At 42.9% G+C, this 17,484-nt stretch overlaps 1 protein-coding gene across 1 annotated transcript in view; it reads left to right on the top strand.

The window, feature by feature from the left end:
* Positions 1-17,484, top strand: part of ISM1 (isthmin 1) — a 40,180-nt gene that overhangs the window by 18,520 nt on the left and 4,176 nt on the right. The window contains 3 exon segments of the mRNA XM_050314564.1: positions 3,695-3,931; positions 12,434-12,701; positions 15,731-15,874. Coding sequence (XP_050170521.1) covers positions 3,695-3,931; positions 12,434-12,701; positions 15,731-15,874 — 649 coding nt within the window.

The following is a 17,484-nucleotide window of genomic DNA, read 5'->3' as shown; positions in this document are numbered from 1 at the left end:
AGTGGTAGATTCCATGGTGCAAGCCTCTTCTGGATCACCAACATATAAAATTATCCTCACAAAATCCCTGTGAATTGCTCTTCTTCCATGGTTTACAGATGGACACAAAGGCAGTGATATGCACTGACCTATTGCCCTCCCTTTTTCAGTGATGGGTGTTGCCAGGTGTGTTATTCTGTAATGCAAACAGATTTTCTCTCAAGGGTTTAATTCAGTGCCTTGTCAAACAACTACGGATAATATGTTCCTGCCCTTATATACTGTCCACTCTCGGAACACTCAAAAATCCTAAACTGTTTTTGAATCAGGAACTTCTATAATTATCTGATCCTGTGGGGCTGCAGAACTGTAGCTGACAGCCAGCATGAGTAACCTCTTAAAATCATCTTAATGGAAAGTTTAGAAGTTGTGAATAATCCCGTTAAATGAAGGAAAGAAAGTGTTTTATCTTAAAATATTTAGAGCAGATTCATCATTTGAGTAAGAAACCAATGTGCCTGAATTAGAAATGTCATAACTTCAAAGAAACTGAGTCAGTAGTTCAGAATGAAGTGACACAGCTTTTAAAGGAAGGCAAGCAACACTACTTTCCAAAAAGCATCAGGAATACAAATTGTGTACACCTAAAAATAAATAGTGTGAAATATAAACATGGGAAATAACGCAGAAATAAGAAGAGAAGGATATGCCCCCTAAAAACCAACAACCTAAATTAAATTTCATCTATTAGCTTTGGAACACAAACCCTGTTTTCTTCAGAAAGGATGCCGACACTGCAGTAAGGACACACTTTTTCCTGCTAGGTGGGTCTTGGAAGAGCCTTTGCTGAGCTAATGCAGTAGAATAGAGTGAGCATATTCTTCTCTTTGCATGCAGTTCAAGATCACTTTTATCTTTTTTTACCAGAAATATACATTTCTAGTATTACTGCAAATCATCTTAGACACTAAACCAAGAAGCATCTACCTAAAAACCGGGCAGTCTGTCTCGTTTTAGAAATGGCCTTTCACTCCTGGTCCTATGAGCAGGGAACTGGACCAGTCACACACACTGAGCATTCCCCTTTGCCTGTGTTGCAGTACGACACAGGAGCCCCAAGGAGGAATGGCTTGGGCTCATCCTAGTGCAAAGGAAGGACAAGAGATAACACTGCCTGTAGGCAGAGCACACAATGTTTAACCTGTGTCAGGCCTGCCAGGCATTAGTCAACCCTGCTCTCAAAGTCTGCTCTGGAGCTTGGCTGTCGCTGATGTTAGAAATGTGCACCTAACGTGGAACTGGAGTCTTTGGGTCCAGTGTCCACCCTGAGCAAGCAGAGTGGTCCATCCTCCCATCCCCGCAGCAGCCTTTGGGATAGAGCAGTTATCTTGTCCTCCCTCTATTTTTCTTTTTAGCATTAAACCCCATCTCGTTCAGGCTTTAATTAGTGACAGTCCCTGCCCCAAGCAGCTTGGTAGTGGGCCCGATCAGCCTGATGTCATTATTCACCATGACAATTTCCTAACCAACTCCATGTGATATTCCATCTGTCTGACACTATTAAAAACTTTTTATATAGCCCTTATTATTGTAGTTGCTGAGCTCCCCGCAAACATCACAGTGAGGAAGGGAAGTGCTGTTATCCCCACCGAGGCACAGACAGAGCATGACCTGTCAGGATCACACAGCAAGTCTTATCAGGGAATTAAATACAGGTCTTTAAGTCCTCCACCAGCTCGAGCTGCATGGTATGTTAATGTGGAGAATCAGGATGCTCCTGAAGTGGCAAGCAAATAGGGAAAGTATGAAATTGTATGTGAGAATTTTATTATTTTTTAATAAAATCTTACTTTATTTTTAATAAAGATAAGATTATGGCCATGATACCCCAGTAAAAGTAGTTAAGTACCACATTTTTTTTTTTTAGTTCCTGACCGAAGTAATTTAATAACAGCACAATCACACCTTGTTGTTAGTCAGACTTAACTGAGAAGCCACCAGGAAGTTTATGGTGAAATTCTATTTGAAAAATATGAAGTTAAAGCACATATGAGTTGTCTTAGTGACCCTCAATTTTGTTTCCCAGAGCTTGCTGCCGTGCAATCTGCTTTATATTCAATAATGGGTGGGCCACCAAAGGCAACTGAATGTCCTTCCTGGTGTTCAGCAAAGAGAAGGGTCTATGTTTTAGCCCTCAAATAATGCAGATTGTCAGGAGCACACACATTTTTAGCACTGCACACATACACCAAGTCAGAACAATGTTTATGCATCTGTGCTGTAGACAGATATATCAAATTACCCTTTTGGGTATGACAATACCAAGACAACATTAATTCTGCTGAATCTGATTTTTGGACTCTACAAATGGAGTGCAGCGAGGAGGGGAGAGGAGAACCACCTTTGTTGTTGCTTGAGACAGTTTCACTTAGTCCCAGATTAACTCTTAAATCTTAGTTTATTTAACTCACTGAATATTTTCCTGTAATGTGCATAGATTATATTGTAAAATCTCTTTAAAGGTCAATTTAGAACCTTCTAAGCAAATAAACACAAAATAAAAGGCATTGGAGCTGTTATCTATCTGAGAGCTTAGCTAAAGGTATGCTATGGCTTAATTTGAACCAGGAGAGCTGGATGGAGATTGCATTTAACCAGAAACGCTGGCAAAAATATGCTTCAGTAGAGCCAGAACCACATGTGGCCATTCCACTTTAATTGTGCTTGTTTTAAAAGATAGGTCTTTAACATTTACCCTCTCCATGCTTGCTGTCTCTTTATGAACTGAAAATAAAAACTCCCCAGGCAGTCATACTAAGACCTCAAGCCTGAAACTTTTCAGCTGAGTCAAAACCAAAACCTGCGCTGAGTCTACCCCATGCTTTTCTATTTTTTTTTTTTTTTTTGTAGCCATAAGAACATTGGACTTCTCTGCTGTTTTTTTCCCCCCAAGTCCCCAGGCCGGTCCTAACCCAGGGAGGCCGTGTTTTGATACTAAATGTGTCTCCTCGGTGAGGTCAAAGGCAGTGGCAGCAGTGCTACTGGTGCGGGGGCAGCCTGCTGTAATGTACTACAAAACACCAAAGTACGCTCAACAATAACAAAAGCATTAACCGCTGACCCACAGCTCGGTGAAATTCAATCCCACCATTAGGCAAACATGAAAATGAGGTCCCAGAGGAAGGAAGGTTCAGATGTTCAAGACCAGAGAAATTGGGTGAGGAACACAGGCGACGAGATGGAAGTTGCTGCAGACTGAGGGGAGAGAAGGGAGGTTGCCAGCTCAGCGGTAGGATCTTTTAATACCATAAATTTCAACATGGACTGGGCAGTCAGTGTTTTTACTTCACTTTGGAACAAAGCAAACTGAAAATGATTTATAAGAAGGATACCTTTCACAATTTTTAGGGACACATTTAATGGGACACAATTTGATTTCCCAGGGGTTGCTTCAGAGCTTCGTGTTTCTACGTTCGTTTGAAGTCTGGTGTTTGTGCCAACATGTGGGTGCTCACACCGAGGCTGGAATGGTTCAAGAAGCTGGAAAAGCTAAACCTCCAAGTGTGACTCAGTTTTATATCGTGTCAGATGGTCACAGATTTCTGTCCCAGCAGTGAGCAGTGGGTCTGGGTGCTGCAGGGCTGAGCCAGCAGACAGATGGGGGCACTGGCAGGACTGACAGTTGTCGTCATAATGTGTTGCTTTTCTTCCCCAGAACACACTGAGTGCAGATGACCATTCTCCTGAGGACAGCTTCACCCTGAACCCCGAGGACCACAGGGAATACCCTGATCTCCAGGCTGCCCACCGGCCGTTCCCTAAGCAGCGATTCCGGCAGGAGAATGGGCACACGTCCCTGCAGAGAGACGGACCCAGATCTTTCCTCCTGGACCTCCCAAACTTCCCCGACCTATCAAAAGCAGACATCAACGGGCAGAATCCCAACATTCAGGTACAAATTTATGTTAACATCTGACTTTTTTTATGTCTTGCACGAAGTTATTTTACTAAACCAAGACAACTTTCAGCCTGGTTCCCATGGCAGGCAGTCAGGACAATCTGCCTCTACCAACAGCACCGAGAGGAAATGTATAGGGTATAATATAATATAATGTAGCATAGTATTATATATAAAAAATATATATAAAACATGTCTACTGTATACTTTTTGTCTCCAAGTTAATGCACATATTTCAATTTTTTTCCAAATTCTCCTTGGATAGTGTTGATTGCATAAGTGTGGGGATCAGTGTAGACCTGTTTATGATACCAAGCCCATCTTTGTGATTGCCATTTTGGAGCATATTATCTTCATTGATAATAGATGGGTATTTTAATTTCTGTCTTCGATTTACTGTTGTAAAATTTGTTTGTGAACAGATCCTCTTTTGCTATGCTTTTATAAAATGGAACCATCTCCAAAGGTTGTAAGAGAATAAATCTTTCAGTCTCAGCTCAAAATGTGCTGTACGGAACCGAGACTTAGAGTTAATTTCTACAGCAGCTACTTGGAGTAAAAAAAAAAAAAAGGTTGTCTGCAAGAAACTTTGTTATATGTTATTCCTCAAACTGTTCTTGAGTTTGGAACAACCTCTTACAAGCCACTTACATCTTGAAACTTCAAGGATTTGAAAGAGGAAAAAATGAGTGATTTGTTTTTAATTCAGAGCCTTAAAGCAAAATTGGCATTAATAAGCAGTCCTTTTTAACCAAAACAATAAATTCAAATGCTGTTCTGCCTAAGATGTGCTTATAAAAACAATACACTAATAGATCTGGTTTTCTGGTTAAATTAATTCCTGGCTTCTTATAGTCCCCCAGCCCACAAAATTACCATGCTTTTGATACGTCTAAGAAGTACGTATGTAAAGATGTAATAGATCTGCTGGTGAGAGGCCAACGTGCTCAGAGGGCTGGAGCACCTCTCCTGTGAGGACAGGCTGGGAGAGCTGGGGCTGGGAGAAAGTTCCAAGGAAACCTTAGAGCCTCTTCCAGTACCTATAAGGGGTTACAAGAGAGCTGGAGAGGGACTTTTTACAAGGACAGGGAGTCATAGGACAAGGGGGAATGGCTTTAAACTGACAGAGGGTGAGTTTAGTTTAGTTTTAGGAAGAATTTCTTTACTGTGAGGATGGTGAGGCCCCTGGCACAAGTTGGCCAGGGAAGCTGGGAATGCCCCATCACTGGAAGCGTTCAAAGCCAGCTTGGATGGGGCTTTGAGCCACCTGTTCTGGTGGGAGGTGTCCCTGCCCATGGCAGGGGAGTTGGAACAAGATGATCTTTAAGGTTTCTTCCAACCCAAACCATTCCTTATGATTCTGTGATTGGGTGAGAACAAGCTGCCACTCCATTGCATTCACCACAGATGACTTGCAGCATTTAGAAGCCTCACAGATTTGTGACAAGTGTGGGTCTAATACTTGGCGGGCCAAGGTAGGAAACACGTTCAACACGTGGTGACTGAACACATCTCTCACACTAGGTACAAAAACCCTTTCAGAAATCCTTAGGAAGGGAAGGTTGGGAAGCTTATAAGGGCCACAGATTGTGGCATGAGGTAAATAATGTACATCATTGTTTGAACAGTATGTAAACCAGAGAAGGACAGGAAAAAACAAAAACCTTCTCTGATTGGTAACAGCATGTGATATTTAGACCCAGGGAATAGATAAAAGAGATGGAAACAGTTCCCTGGCTTGTCTTTGTAGTAACTGCTGCTGCTATGACCTCGTTTTCCACCACCTGATCTTGGACATGTGTCAGCAACTCTTGTCAGCAGTTTTGCTAGACTCTGAGAACTGGGAAGACTAGTCCTGTAAACTGGAAAACATTGGGCAACTTTGATCCCAGAGCTCTTGTGCACAAGGATGAGCTCTTTCAGAAACAGATTCCTTAAGTCCTGCATTATATTTACTCTGCATTTACTCTGCTTGCTTAGGTGTGTTAATAGGGATATACAAATTTTCTGGTTGACAGTCCTGCAGTAGGTCAAGCTCATGGAAATAAAACTCCCATTAATTCCTTGTAGAGTCAGAGAAAGTTTATTTCTTTGCCTAAAGGCCATAAAAGGTGGCCTGTTCTTTTAGAAAAGGAAGGGTTAGAGTGAACTCTTACTCTTTACCATATTGACCTGAACAGAAATAGTGACACTTGTTGACTCGCAAATTTCTCATCAGCTGTTTGGCAGGTGAGAGCAGAATAGATGTTCACTTGTCTTTTTGCACAATGGCTTCAGACTGTGGAAGTTACAGTTCTGGGGGTGTTGTTTTAAAAGTCCTCCTGGGATCGTGAGGTTGGAAAGGAGAAAAAAACCAGCCCGTGTGTTAAGATAGCACAATTGCCACATTTTCTTTTCAAAGACTCACAACCTCTTTTCCTGGGCTATAAACTTTCCTAGACCAAAAATAACATTTTTTGAAGGAAATTATACCTGGAAATTTTAAATATCTAGTAAAGAGACATAAAATTCGGACGAAAAAGCAGGTGGAAATGATACTGCAGTGAGTTCTCTTTGTGGCCATTCCTTATCTGGTACCTGTGAGATGGCACTTGCTGTATGATGCTCTGCTGTGTGCCCTTTCAGGGAGGAAGTGGTGAATATCAGAACACCATCCCAGGAATTCAGAAAGCTACCATGCCCCCCAGGTACTGCTGTATTTATCAGACGATAAATAATCAAATGTAAGTACAGCAGACTAGAAAACCCTTTAGAAACAACAGCCAAAGCTGCAGCAATTCAAATGCGATTTGATTCTTTGCATGCAAGACCAGGACAACACTTACTGGCCTTCCTGTGGTGTTCTAGCCTTGTAAAATCTCCCCTCTTTTCAAGTGGCATTTTAGGCTTTAGCGTTGCTTCCACACTGATTGTTTGAGAGTAACCGCAGTAGCTGCTGTTGAGCAAAGTCTGGCTCTTTGGTTTGGGGTATTTTGTTTGTTGCTTTTTTGTCATTTTAACAACTCTTGTCAGTGCCTGGAAGACCTCTGGACAAGAATGGGATTACAAGAACTGATCACGCATTTTCTTCGGATTTCCTTTCACAAGTGGAAAATCCCTTTTGTCTTGGTTTGCACTCCTTTGATGACCTTGTAATTGGACAGGGGTATTGTTCAGAGTAAGAATTGTTCTTACCCCTGAGTAGCAGAATGATGTCACGTGGGAGGTGTATAGGAACCTGCCTATTTTCCATTTCTGATGGGTTTCTCTTGTCAGTTCCAACCAGTCTTCTACAACATCTGCTCTTTGCAGCTGACCCTCTGTTTGGAGCCAGATGTTTCAACTTGAAAGTGAACTTTTGCTCTTGTACCCTCCCTTTTTTTCTTTTTACTGCTGATTTCCCAGGCTTGTGGACTGTAACAAGTGCAGGTAATGACAAGTGCTGCTCTCCTGTTGCCCCACTGCTTTGCTGCTTCCCTAGCAGTGCTCAACACCATGAGAAATGAGCAGAAAAGAGAAAACTTACAGAACCATAGAATGTTTTGGGTTAGAAAGGACCTTAAAGATCTAGTTCCAACCCCCTTCCATGGGCAGCAACACCTTCCACTAGATCAGTTTATTCAGAGCCCCCCTCCAGCCTGGTCACACCTCCAGGGATGGGGACATTTTGTTGGTATAAATGCTCTTCAGAGAACTTGAATCTTGGTCAAGCCTCACGACCAATAGACCTGAAACACAGCTGGGTGAGCTCCAGTTGAGATGGATGTGTTAAACATTTTGGATGAGGTGACAGGTTCCAAGTGAAAACTGCACAGAAACAGGTAGGATTCCTGTCTAAAACCATGTTGGTGTGCCCTGGAAGACTGAAGTAAATCAGTATATGGATTAAATCTGTTGGGATTTTTACCCTTGCTTTGAGTCTCAGGATTGGTAGTAATTCATAGGAGTGATTTGAAGGCAGAAGTTAGTGCTACCTGCTCGGTGATGTGTCATCTTTATAATTTTGCATGAAACCTGTGGTGATATCCACTAGTCATGCCACTCCAGTGCTGCTGTGTTAGCTTTGTTATCTGTTATCTATTTGTTATCTGTCTGTTATCTATTTGTCACCTTTTTTTCTCTCTTCAGTATCTATTTGGTTGCTACCTTCTCTTAAGAAATCATCCACCCAGAACCAGCCACTCTGGGAACATACACAGCTACAGAGAAACAAGGCTTTATGATCTGCTTTTAAAAAAGAACTGCAGATTTCAAATCAGCTCTTCATTTCCCTCACCTCCACCTAGACCATGTGTCACTTTTCACATATTTTATTAGATGTGAGTTTTAGGTATCATTTTATATTTGTCATTTGAAACTGCTGGTTTCACTGCATTAGAAAGCAACACCCTCTTGGTATTATCACAAAAGACTCAGTAGTATCTGACCAGTAAGTCCCATCTCTAATTTAGCACAGGAAGAACTGGAAGGCTCCAGTAGTGCTTGTTTCTTGTGATTCCTGTAAGGCTTAATAATTTGAGGTAGTAGCAAAGCACTGGAAGCACTTTTTTATGTAGCCTTCAGGAACTTGCTAGTCCTCTGGCAAGCTGGAGAAATTAGTGTAGGTAGAGCAGGGGCCCAGAAGGCCACAGTTAAATACCAGAAACTGGTATTGAAAGTGGTTGAACTGTTGCTACCTCTGTGCAGTTTTCCTAATTTCGTGGTGTATGTAATAAGAGCTCACTGCAGAGTGCAAAATCCAGAGCTCTCAGGCATTCGGTTTGGCCCATCACAGATTGCAGATAGGATTGACAACATTACAATATAAATGTTGGGGTTTGAGTCACCTTGTCCTCTTTGCTCCTAGCAGATTTTGAGGGTCCTTTCCATCAAGTCCAGAAAACTGTTCTAAGTGACATGACACAACCAAAAGTAAATCGGTGTCATTACTGATAGCATTTTAATTGGAATTGTTAAGTGGTGTAATGCTACTTTTACCATTTTAGTCTCTTCTAATGAACTCACTTCTATTCTCCTGTTATAGTTACCTTGTTGCTGACTTGCACAGATTCATCTTTACAGAATGGCCAAGTTCTGCATTAAAAAATATGCATAAATTGCACGAAAGACACAGAGGTCAGAAATATCGTAGCATCCACTGCTTGCACAATATTGTAAATGTAGTTTTTCTTGAAACACAATCTTCCAGTTGCTCAGGGCAATGTTTACACCAATAAAGTGAATTCAAAAACATTGTCTCAGTAAACAGGATGAAGAACACAGAACTCTTTGTGCACTCCAACAGGCGGGGATAATATTTATCTTCTGTATATTTTTGGCCAGGAGAAAATTGGATGTTGGTGTCTGACGACATCTGTGCTTGATACACTTGTTTCATTAGAAATTGACTGCAAATTTGTTGGTCTGACATACCTACGCCAATTGCTTTTAACAGTTTTTAGAGGAATGTCCTTAATTCATAGCTTATACAACCATAAAAGAAGTGGCTTCATTTTAGGTTGGAATACTTCTGGGGATGATTGTGGATTTATACAAGAACTGTGTTACCACAGACATTTTGGGAAGCTTGAGGGAAAATAAAATCTTTACAGTTTTGATAATCACTGAAAGAAGAAATCAGCCTTTGAAACCGTCTCCAAGATAGAAATACTAAACCAGATCCTTTTTTTACTTTTTAAGAGGGACATGTTTTTGTTGGAATAGCTATAGAGCGTGAAAACTTTTCCAGAGCTACTCTAAATGCCCATTTTTTATTATTCTAGTTCTAGATCTGATTCCCTTTTTTCCTTCATGTAAACAGCCTCCAGTATAGGAATTGATCAAACAAGTTCCATGTTTGAGGACCATGAATATGTACAAGGAGATATAGATAGATAGATAGATAGATAGATAGATAGATAGATATACACACAAGTACAGTCATAGACTAATGATGTTAAGTCTATCCCTAAGTACTGGGAAGAATTCAATGAATGCTGGTTTTTTCCAAATTTTAGACTGGGAGCAATTGTTCTCCTGAAGCAGCAGCCTCTTCTCACACCTCTGCCCTAACTTTTGGGTCCTGTGATGGAGGGATTACTAGGATTAGGCACTGATTTCGTCCCTGCCTCTGGCAGGTCCATAAAGTTAAATGGAGCTGAGCAGAGCACACAAAGTCCCTGCAAAGACTGCAACAGAGGTGACTGAAGCTGCCTCCTCATTTCTGACAGTGGCAGTTCAGAAAATCTCAGGATTCTTCACAGGGTTTCTTTCACTCCATGGTTTTTATGCCACATATTAAGCAAACACTTTGGTAACCAAAGCTTAAAGCAGCGGAGAGAGGGACATAGGTGTGTGTCAGGCTACCATATTGCTATTTTGGAGTTTTAAATAGGCTGTGTTTTGGAAAACTCATTTTAAAGACCTTTGTAATAAGCTTCCTTAGTGGTAAAAACAGACTGAAGGGGATATCTGATTGCACAGTTATGTCTTGAAAGTAAATTAGTGACAGTGCTGGTGAAAGTCTGACAGTGCTGGAGAGGTGTGTGTACCATCTGCCTTTCCTCACCAGTGTTAGCACCAAGCTCAACAGGAGTTTCTCTAGCCCTACAAACCCTCTTTTCCTTAAACTGGTTTGGCATCATTCATCAGTATTTAAAATGAAATTCCTGTGGTTCTTCAAGCTGTACCTGGCTGAAATAATGCGAGTTCATGCTGATTGACTGTCACACAACTGCAGATTAGCAGAGCAAACGCAATGATTATCATTGGGTTTTTTATCAGAGGGTTTGGTTTGGGGTTTTTTGTTCTGTTTGGCCTTTCCACTTTGCTGAGTCATTGCTTACAGGGTTGGTGTGGTCATAAAAATACTTGCTACCAAAGTTCTGGAGTCGTGCTAATTTTCAGGTGGGGAGCACCAAAGCCCCACTATTGGCCAGTGCTTGCCGCTCAGTAACGTGATTTCCTTTCACTTATTGTGAAAACTCTGTTTTGCTTGGACAGATGCAACAATTTTGAATCCCTGAACTAACCCTGATGTTTTCAAAGTTATGAAATCCATTTTAATTCTTGGTCTGTAGAAACTGAGGTTTAATGAAGTAACTGTGCCGATTCCACGCGCAGCCTGGGAGTGAAATCCCTCTTGTGTAAAGATGCTATTGGGCTGACAACTGCACTTTCCCTTGCTCTTGCCCTCTCTCCCAGTGGACCTTCATAGTAGCCTCTAAGTTGTTTCATTTCAGTGGCTTTGTCTGTGGTCAAATGCAAAGCGTGAAGTAGGTTCAAAATCTCCTTTCTCCAAGAAAAGGATGTGTGGGTGTTGACTGTGCCTGCAGATACAAAGACATGGCAGCACTGCTGCATTGCTTCCTATGTCACACTCCTCTGTAGGCTTCAGGTGGCTGTGACCTTTTCTTTCTTTTTCTTGTGAGTGTCTTGTGATTTTACTAATAGCAGTTGTATAAATGACTTTTTTAGCATAATAGTATGTTATTCTGGTTTTTCTGGGTATATACAATGTGATTTTGAAAGACTCTATAAATAAACATTGAGAATGCCTCTATTAAACTTTATAGACATATCTGATAGTCACTTCTCGTTGTTTAGCCAGTCCAATGTAATCACTGAACCATGAAACATCAGAGCATTTTATGATCTATCTGTGGCCAAGGTTTCTGATGGCTAGTCCCTGCTTCTACCTAAATATGTGCACACACAGTGTTCACAATTGCACATTGTTCAGCACAGAAAAACAACAATCAAGGGTTGCTCCTACACGGAATCATATTTACATCGTGATGTCTGTGAGGGAACGGGGCAGCAAACTTTGAATTTTGGCTCTGGGCTTCTGTAGAAACCATAAGCAGGTTGACCATAACAGGCCATTATACTCTCCAGCATGAAAAAAGGACCTCATAGGGCTTTGCAGCAAGCCCATGGTTGAAGGAGTTACTGGCTCCCATCATTGCCTCAGAGTGTGGTTTCACGTAGCAGTAACAGCTGGGCCGCTGCCAGAGGGCAAGACAGATGCAAACCCAGAGATACCCCGGGCTCTGCATCTTCACCTTCACACTCATGGGCTTACTTAGCCCTATCTTGAGTCAGTCCAAGTCCTTGGAATGGCCTCTCCATTCTCACGTGCTCCATGCTTTCCTCAAATTCAGGCTCAGCACAATTAAGAGTACAGATTTGGTTTTCTTTTTCCTCCTCATGTATGTTCAGCTCTAAACATCTTTCCCCCATAAGGCAGAAAACTCTGCTGCAAAGGTTTTGGGCACAGCAGGGGTTATTGTTTTGCGCAGGATTTTTCCTGGCCTTTGTTCCAAGCTCTGATTCAGCAGAGGTAGCAGAAGGAACCACTCAGCCGCCGCACATCTCTGGGCTCAGTAATCCCCAGATGGTTTTCAACATGTGAGCCCGAGGGTGTCGCACAGCCCCTCTGCAAGGCAGCACCAGGCATTTGTCTTCGCTGTATAGAGAGCTTCCCCCTGACCAGGAGGAGGTACTGACAGCCAGGCCGGTCTGTGTCGAACCCCACAGGTTACCATTGAAGTGGTGGATGGCCCCGACAGCGAGACAGACAAGGACCTGCAGAAGGAGAGCGGCAAGCCCAGCTGGCCAGTGCCATCACCTGACTGGAGGAGCTGGTGGCAAAGGTCCTCCACCTTGACTCGCATGAGCAGCGGTGACCAGGACTACAAGTATGACAGCACTACTGAGGACAGCAACTTCCTCAACCCTCTCGGTGGGTGGGATGGTCGTGCGCCCGGGCACCGGACGTTCGAGTCCAAGGAGCAGCCAGAGTATGGTGAGTTTGCGTTCCAGGCCTCTCATGGGCACCTTGGGATCGTAAAAACGAGCTTGGGGGAAATGAGAATGGTGAGGCATCGCTGAGAGCAGGCCAAGCAAAATAGGATTTTTCAACATGTGGCTTTTGTTCATCAGCTTTTAAAATACAAATCTGTGCAGATGCACGAGCCGTACTGTGGTAGCTGCATTCCACTAGTAAGTCTATAATCTTGCAAATCATACCAGTTATCCCAGAAGAGGGGCTTTTTTTAGTGTGCTGCTTTTAAAAAAAAAAAAAGCAAAGGAAACAAGGTTTTGTATTTATTTTTAGAGTAAGGGTAAGTACAAATTTAGAATCGTGCAGTGGTTTGGGAACCAAAATACAACTATTGGATAAATAAGCAGGATCTAAAACGTGGTAGTATTTGGTGGATACACAAATAAGATGAATTATGTTGGTGCATGTGTGGGGAGTGGCATGTGCAGCAGGAACATTGTGTATTTGCGTGTGTAATTCTCTTCCAGATGTGCCACGGCGAAAACAATTGTTTTCAGCTTGTTGTATGAAACAGTTGCAGAAACCAGAAACAGAGAGGAGCTACAGCTATTCACTGCCCTGATGGGCTCTAACCATCCACATGGGAATAACCCAAGGGAGGTGAGCTAAACTGTGCTCACAGGAAGCTCAGAGCCCCTTGGATTTAAGTTGAATATAAATACAGACAACTTTTAGTCAGAACAAGGGTTCAGAACCACAGTGCTTTTAACCCTGGCACTTTTGTGTTCTCCAGAGTGGCTGTCATGCACTGATTCAGTCTTATTTTTCCCATGATTTGGTTCACTTTAAGTCCTAGAGCCTTAACAATCAAAAGAGCCTTTTTTTTTTTTTTTGGAATGGTCTCTTAAAACACATACATATGTATTAAATTTTGTGGCCAAAAGATTGAAGTCTATCCCTTCTTTTTGCACCTACATTTATTTGTGGGCTGGGTTTATTGCCAAGAATTCGTATCTTAGGTAGTTATTCATTTAACTTAAGTAAAATTGCTTTCACAAGTAATTGTGGTAGGAAAAAAATTAGTATGAATTACAAATGCAAAAATAGGACGAACAGGTTGAGCTCCAGCTGAAAATCTAATATGATATATTCAATATTGCAGTGTAAACACTAGGTAGATAGGTCTAAAACTTATCCTAGAGCTCTCTGCTGCACACCAAAGCATCCGATTAATCAGGAACACTCCTGGCCTTCCGAGTAACCTAAAATGCCACGTGCCATTGGCCGTGTCCAGGAGGATGTAGAAGCAGATCCTGTCCCTTTGGGGCTTTGAAGCTCATTCCTCCCATTGACCTGCTCACGCCTTTCATGGCTCTCCCTCTTCCTGCCCTGCCAAAAATCCCTGCCCACTCTGCTTGCCCTTCCTGGGCCTCCCAGCCTCTTGGACAGGCCTTGCACCTGCTCACCTGCCCTATGCCTTGCCAGCTCACTGAGAAAAAACTCCTGGAAGTTGGAAAAGAGCTGGGAAGGAGAGCAGGGCCAGGGATAGAGGACAGATCACATTTTCCTCAGACATCTGATGCCTTTTCAGACTATTGTAGTGCCTGCCTGTTGGCAAATCCCAGAACCGTGGGTCTTACACATCAATGCTGACCACGGTCCTCATCCCACCCTGGACACTGATTCCAGTGTGGTGGCTTCCCAGTTGTCAGCCGTGTAAGAAAGGGAGGAGAAACACACAGAGGTCCCTGCCACGAGGAACTCACATCTCAGGCAACTTGCTACGAGCGAGATATATAACCTTCCCATACTCCTGGCAATAAATGTTTAATAGCACCCCACAGAGTTGTCGTCAGTCATTACATATGGTACAAATCAAGTTACGTGTTCTACTAACCAGCTCAGGAAGCCCACAGACAGCAGGGCTGTTGGGGGAAGCGGGAATGGCGTGTAGCACAGGGGCCAGGGAAGGCAGGGATCTGTCCCTGGCTCTTGTGCAGCTTAGGTACTCTGGCCTGTAGCTGTGGATCAGGGCTGGCTCAAAGCCACCGAACCACATTTTGCTTTGCTGCCAGTGCTGGCGTAACCCAAAGGAGCTACAGCCGCAAGTTATGATCACAGGGTCAGTTAAATATCTCCTGTAGGTCACAGAGGAAACCATCAGGCCAAGTGTTCCTCCCTCAGCTGGGGAGGCAAAAAACCTGGGATGTGTTCATGGGCTCTGTTTGGTGGCCTTCACCAGGTGGGATGTGCAACAGCAAACAGAGCAGACTAGTGCTGAGGGGTTTAAATACTTACAGGGGCACTGAACTGTAGTGGTGCAGACTTGGTATCCTGTGCCTTTGGCTTTCTACCAGAAGAAAATGAAGTCGTTTCATTTTCAGAAGGTGCCTGCTAGTAAAGAGTTAGATTTGCTTAAACAGTTAGATTTGGTGTTATTTAATAATTCACATGAAACACTACAAATTGCACATTGCCCTCAGTGCAAAACGTGTATGTGGTTCCCTGTACTCAAAGCATATTCCTGAAATATGTTCCCCATTCAAGGCACCAAAAAGCAAAATTGCAATTTTCACGCATGACCCCCAGCTTCCCATAGCCCAACACGCAGCTTGCCCTAAAAATTAATTAACTGGGTACTGTTGTGCTATTTCTGTGTGTTCTGAAAAGACAAAAAAAGAAAACTTAATTTACCCCTCGCCTGATTAGTCTGTGGTCAGCAAACATATTCCTATATATGCAGGGAAATTATGCGAGTAGACTGTTAGTTCACGACCCAGCTTTGCAGCTGAGGATTCTCAGCTGCCAAAAGGTCAAGAGAGAAAGGAAATATTTTTTCAAATAATGTTGCATGCATTTCCCTGAGGAGCATCAAGTGTGAAAACCATTTAAACAGCAGGCTTGCGCCTGGCGCTCGGCCTGAGCTTCAGGTAGAGACATCTGGATCCCATTCTTGTTTTGCCTTCTTAATAAAAAACACTAACACAGTAGTTTTTGGGCGGTAGGAGTTTTGTTTCTTCATTTCCTTCCTCATCTTTGTTCTTGCCCAGATTACATTGACGGGGAGGGCGACTGGAGCCCCTGGTCCCTCTGCAGCGTCACCTGCGGGAGCGGGAACCAGAAGCGGACGCGGTCTTGTGGATACGCCTGCACAGCCACCGAGTCCCGGACCTGTGACAGGCCCAACTGCCCAGGTGTGCTCGAGTTCACGGGAACTGCTGTCAGGGGGAGAGGGGGAGAGGTGATCTCAGAGCTCCTGGATGCAAAGAGCAGGGCCTGTTTGTTCCCTGGCAAGGTGGGAGTTCCGGTGGGAAAAGGCACGGTGGTTTTCAACGCCGTTTATGAAATGGCAGGTCCTTTCAGAGCAATAATATGCTGGTAGATGCAGTCCACTATCCCCTGGGACATAAAAGGCAAGTACAGGCTTTCTTTTGGTCGTTTTTGTGCACAGGCATTTTTTATTCCAAAGGGTGTCATTTACTCTCTTGCAACAAATTTGAATTCATTTTAGAGTTTCACACCAGCTGTGCTGTTACCTCAGTAAGCTCCTGTTTTGCTGTGCAGTGAATGGGAATGCCTGCATGGTGAGCAGGGATGAAGGAATGTTTAGTTCTGGCTTGAATGTATTCAGAAAATACGGCTCCTACCCATCCACAGGCATTGACATTTAAGGTGTCCTTATTATCCCACAGTCTTCGCTTTGGCAAAAGCAGGGCTGAGCACTCAAACCTACATCATGAAAGTTTAAAGCTGCTATGGAAAACCTTCCTGTGATGTTCTTTAAATGCTGCTGTGTGTTTGGCTTTAGACCAGTTTGTCATGCAGTAGCTGCCACAGCGCATGGGACGGGTGCAAGTTCACGACTTCCCAAGATCAGAGAGCAGTGAAAGCAAGCCGTGGTGGTTTGCATTACGCTGAATTTACTTAATGACTCAGAAAGGCAGAAATTCTTAAACTGGAGGTCAGGCCTTTTTTTTAATGAGAAATGTCAGAAGGAAATGTCAGAAGTGCTGGAGAGGAGACTTAGGAGACTCGGTGAGAGAGCTGGAGAGAAGTTTGTCACTCACTGATAGATGTGTGTCTCCATTGCAAGGCAATGGCCGCTAGGCAGTTCAGGAGAAAATTGTTTCTTGGATGCCCTTCATACATCCTAAAACCTCAATAATAAGGGGTTAATACCAGAAGAAAGCATGTAGCCCCCAGTTATATTCTCCAGTATTTATTACCAGCTAGCATCAAACAGTGGCAAAGTTGAAAGAATACATTATGTCATATAACAGACCTCCAACGATCAGTAAGAAAAATATATTCACTCTTTGAGGCTGTGCTGACATTTTTAAAATTACAAGGGCAAAGCTCAGCTTCTGCTGTTTATAATTCCAGCAGTGAATTACTGCCTTGTAATGGGTTCTTGGGTATCTATTATTCTGCATCTAGTGCTGCAGTTAAGGCAAAACCCTATGATAATTTTATTGAAAAGTGGCCTGAGGCTGTTTTGAAGCTTAGCAAGCCACTATTATGGCCCAGTTCAGGAGATCAGGAGAAAGTTCATTGGCAAGGAGATGGATGGTGAATAGACTGCATTATTAACCATATAGTTATCATATATTAAAGATCTTTCTCCTCTCTTTAGAGGTCTTTAATTCAATGGAGAGGAGAAAAAAAAATAACCCAAACCTGTTCAAATGCGTCTTTGGGGAGATATTTGTTTTAAGGCTACCTGGCACAGAAACATTGGGGAAACATTAGGCTGGTCTACAGGCTGGACTAAAGCAGAACCAAAAGGATGTTTACTTTGGCAAGA

The sequence above is a fragment of the Myiozetetes cayanensis genome, unplaced genomic scaffold (assembly GCF_022539395.1).
Source record: "Myiozetetes cayanensis isolate MyiCay16 unplaced genomic scaffold, myiCay2020 scf2-11, whole genome shotgun sequence".
Lineage (NCBI taxonomy): Eukaryota > Metazoa > Chordata > Aves > Passeriformes > Tyrannidae > Myiozetetes > Myiozetetes cayanensis.
The sequence above is the reverse complement of the archived record's forward strand: the minus strand, read 5'-3'. Positions and strand labels throughout refer to the sequence as shown.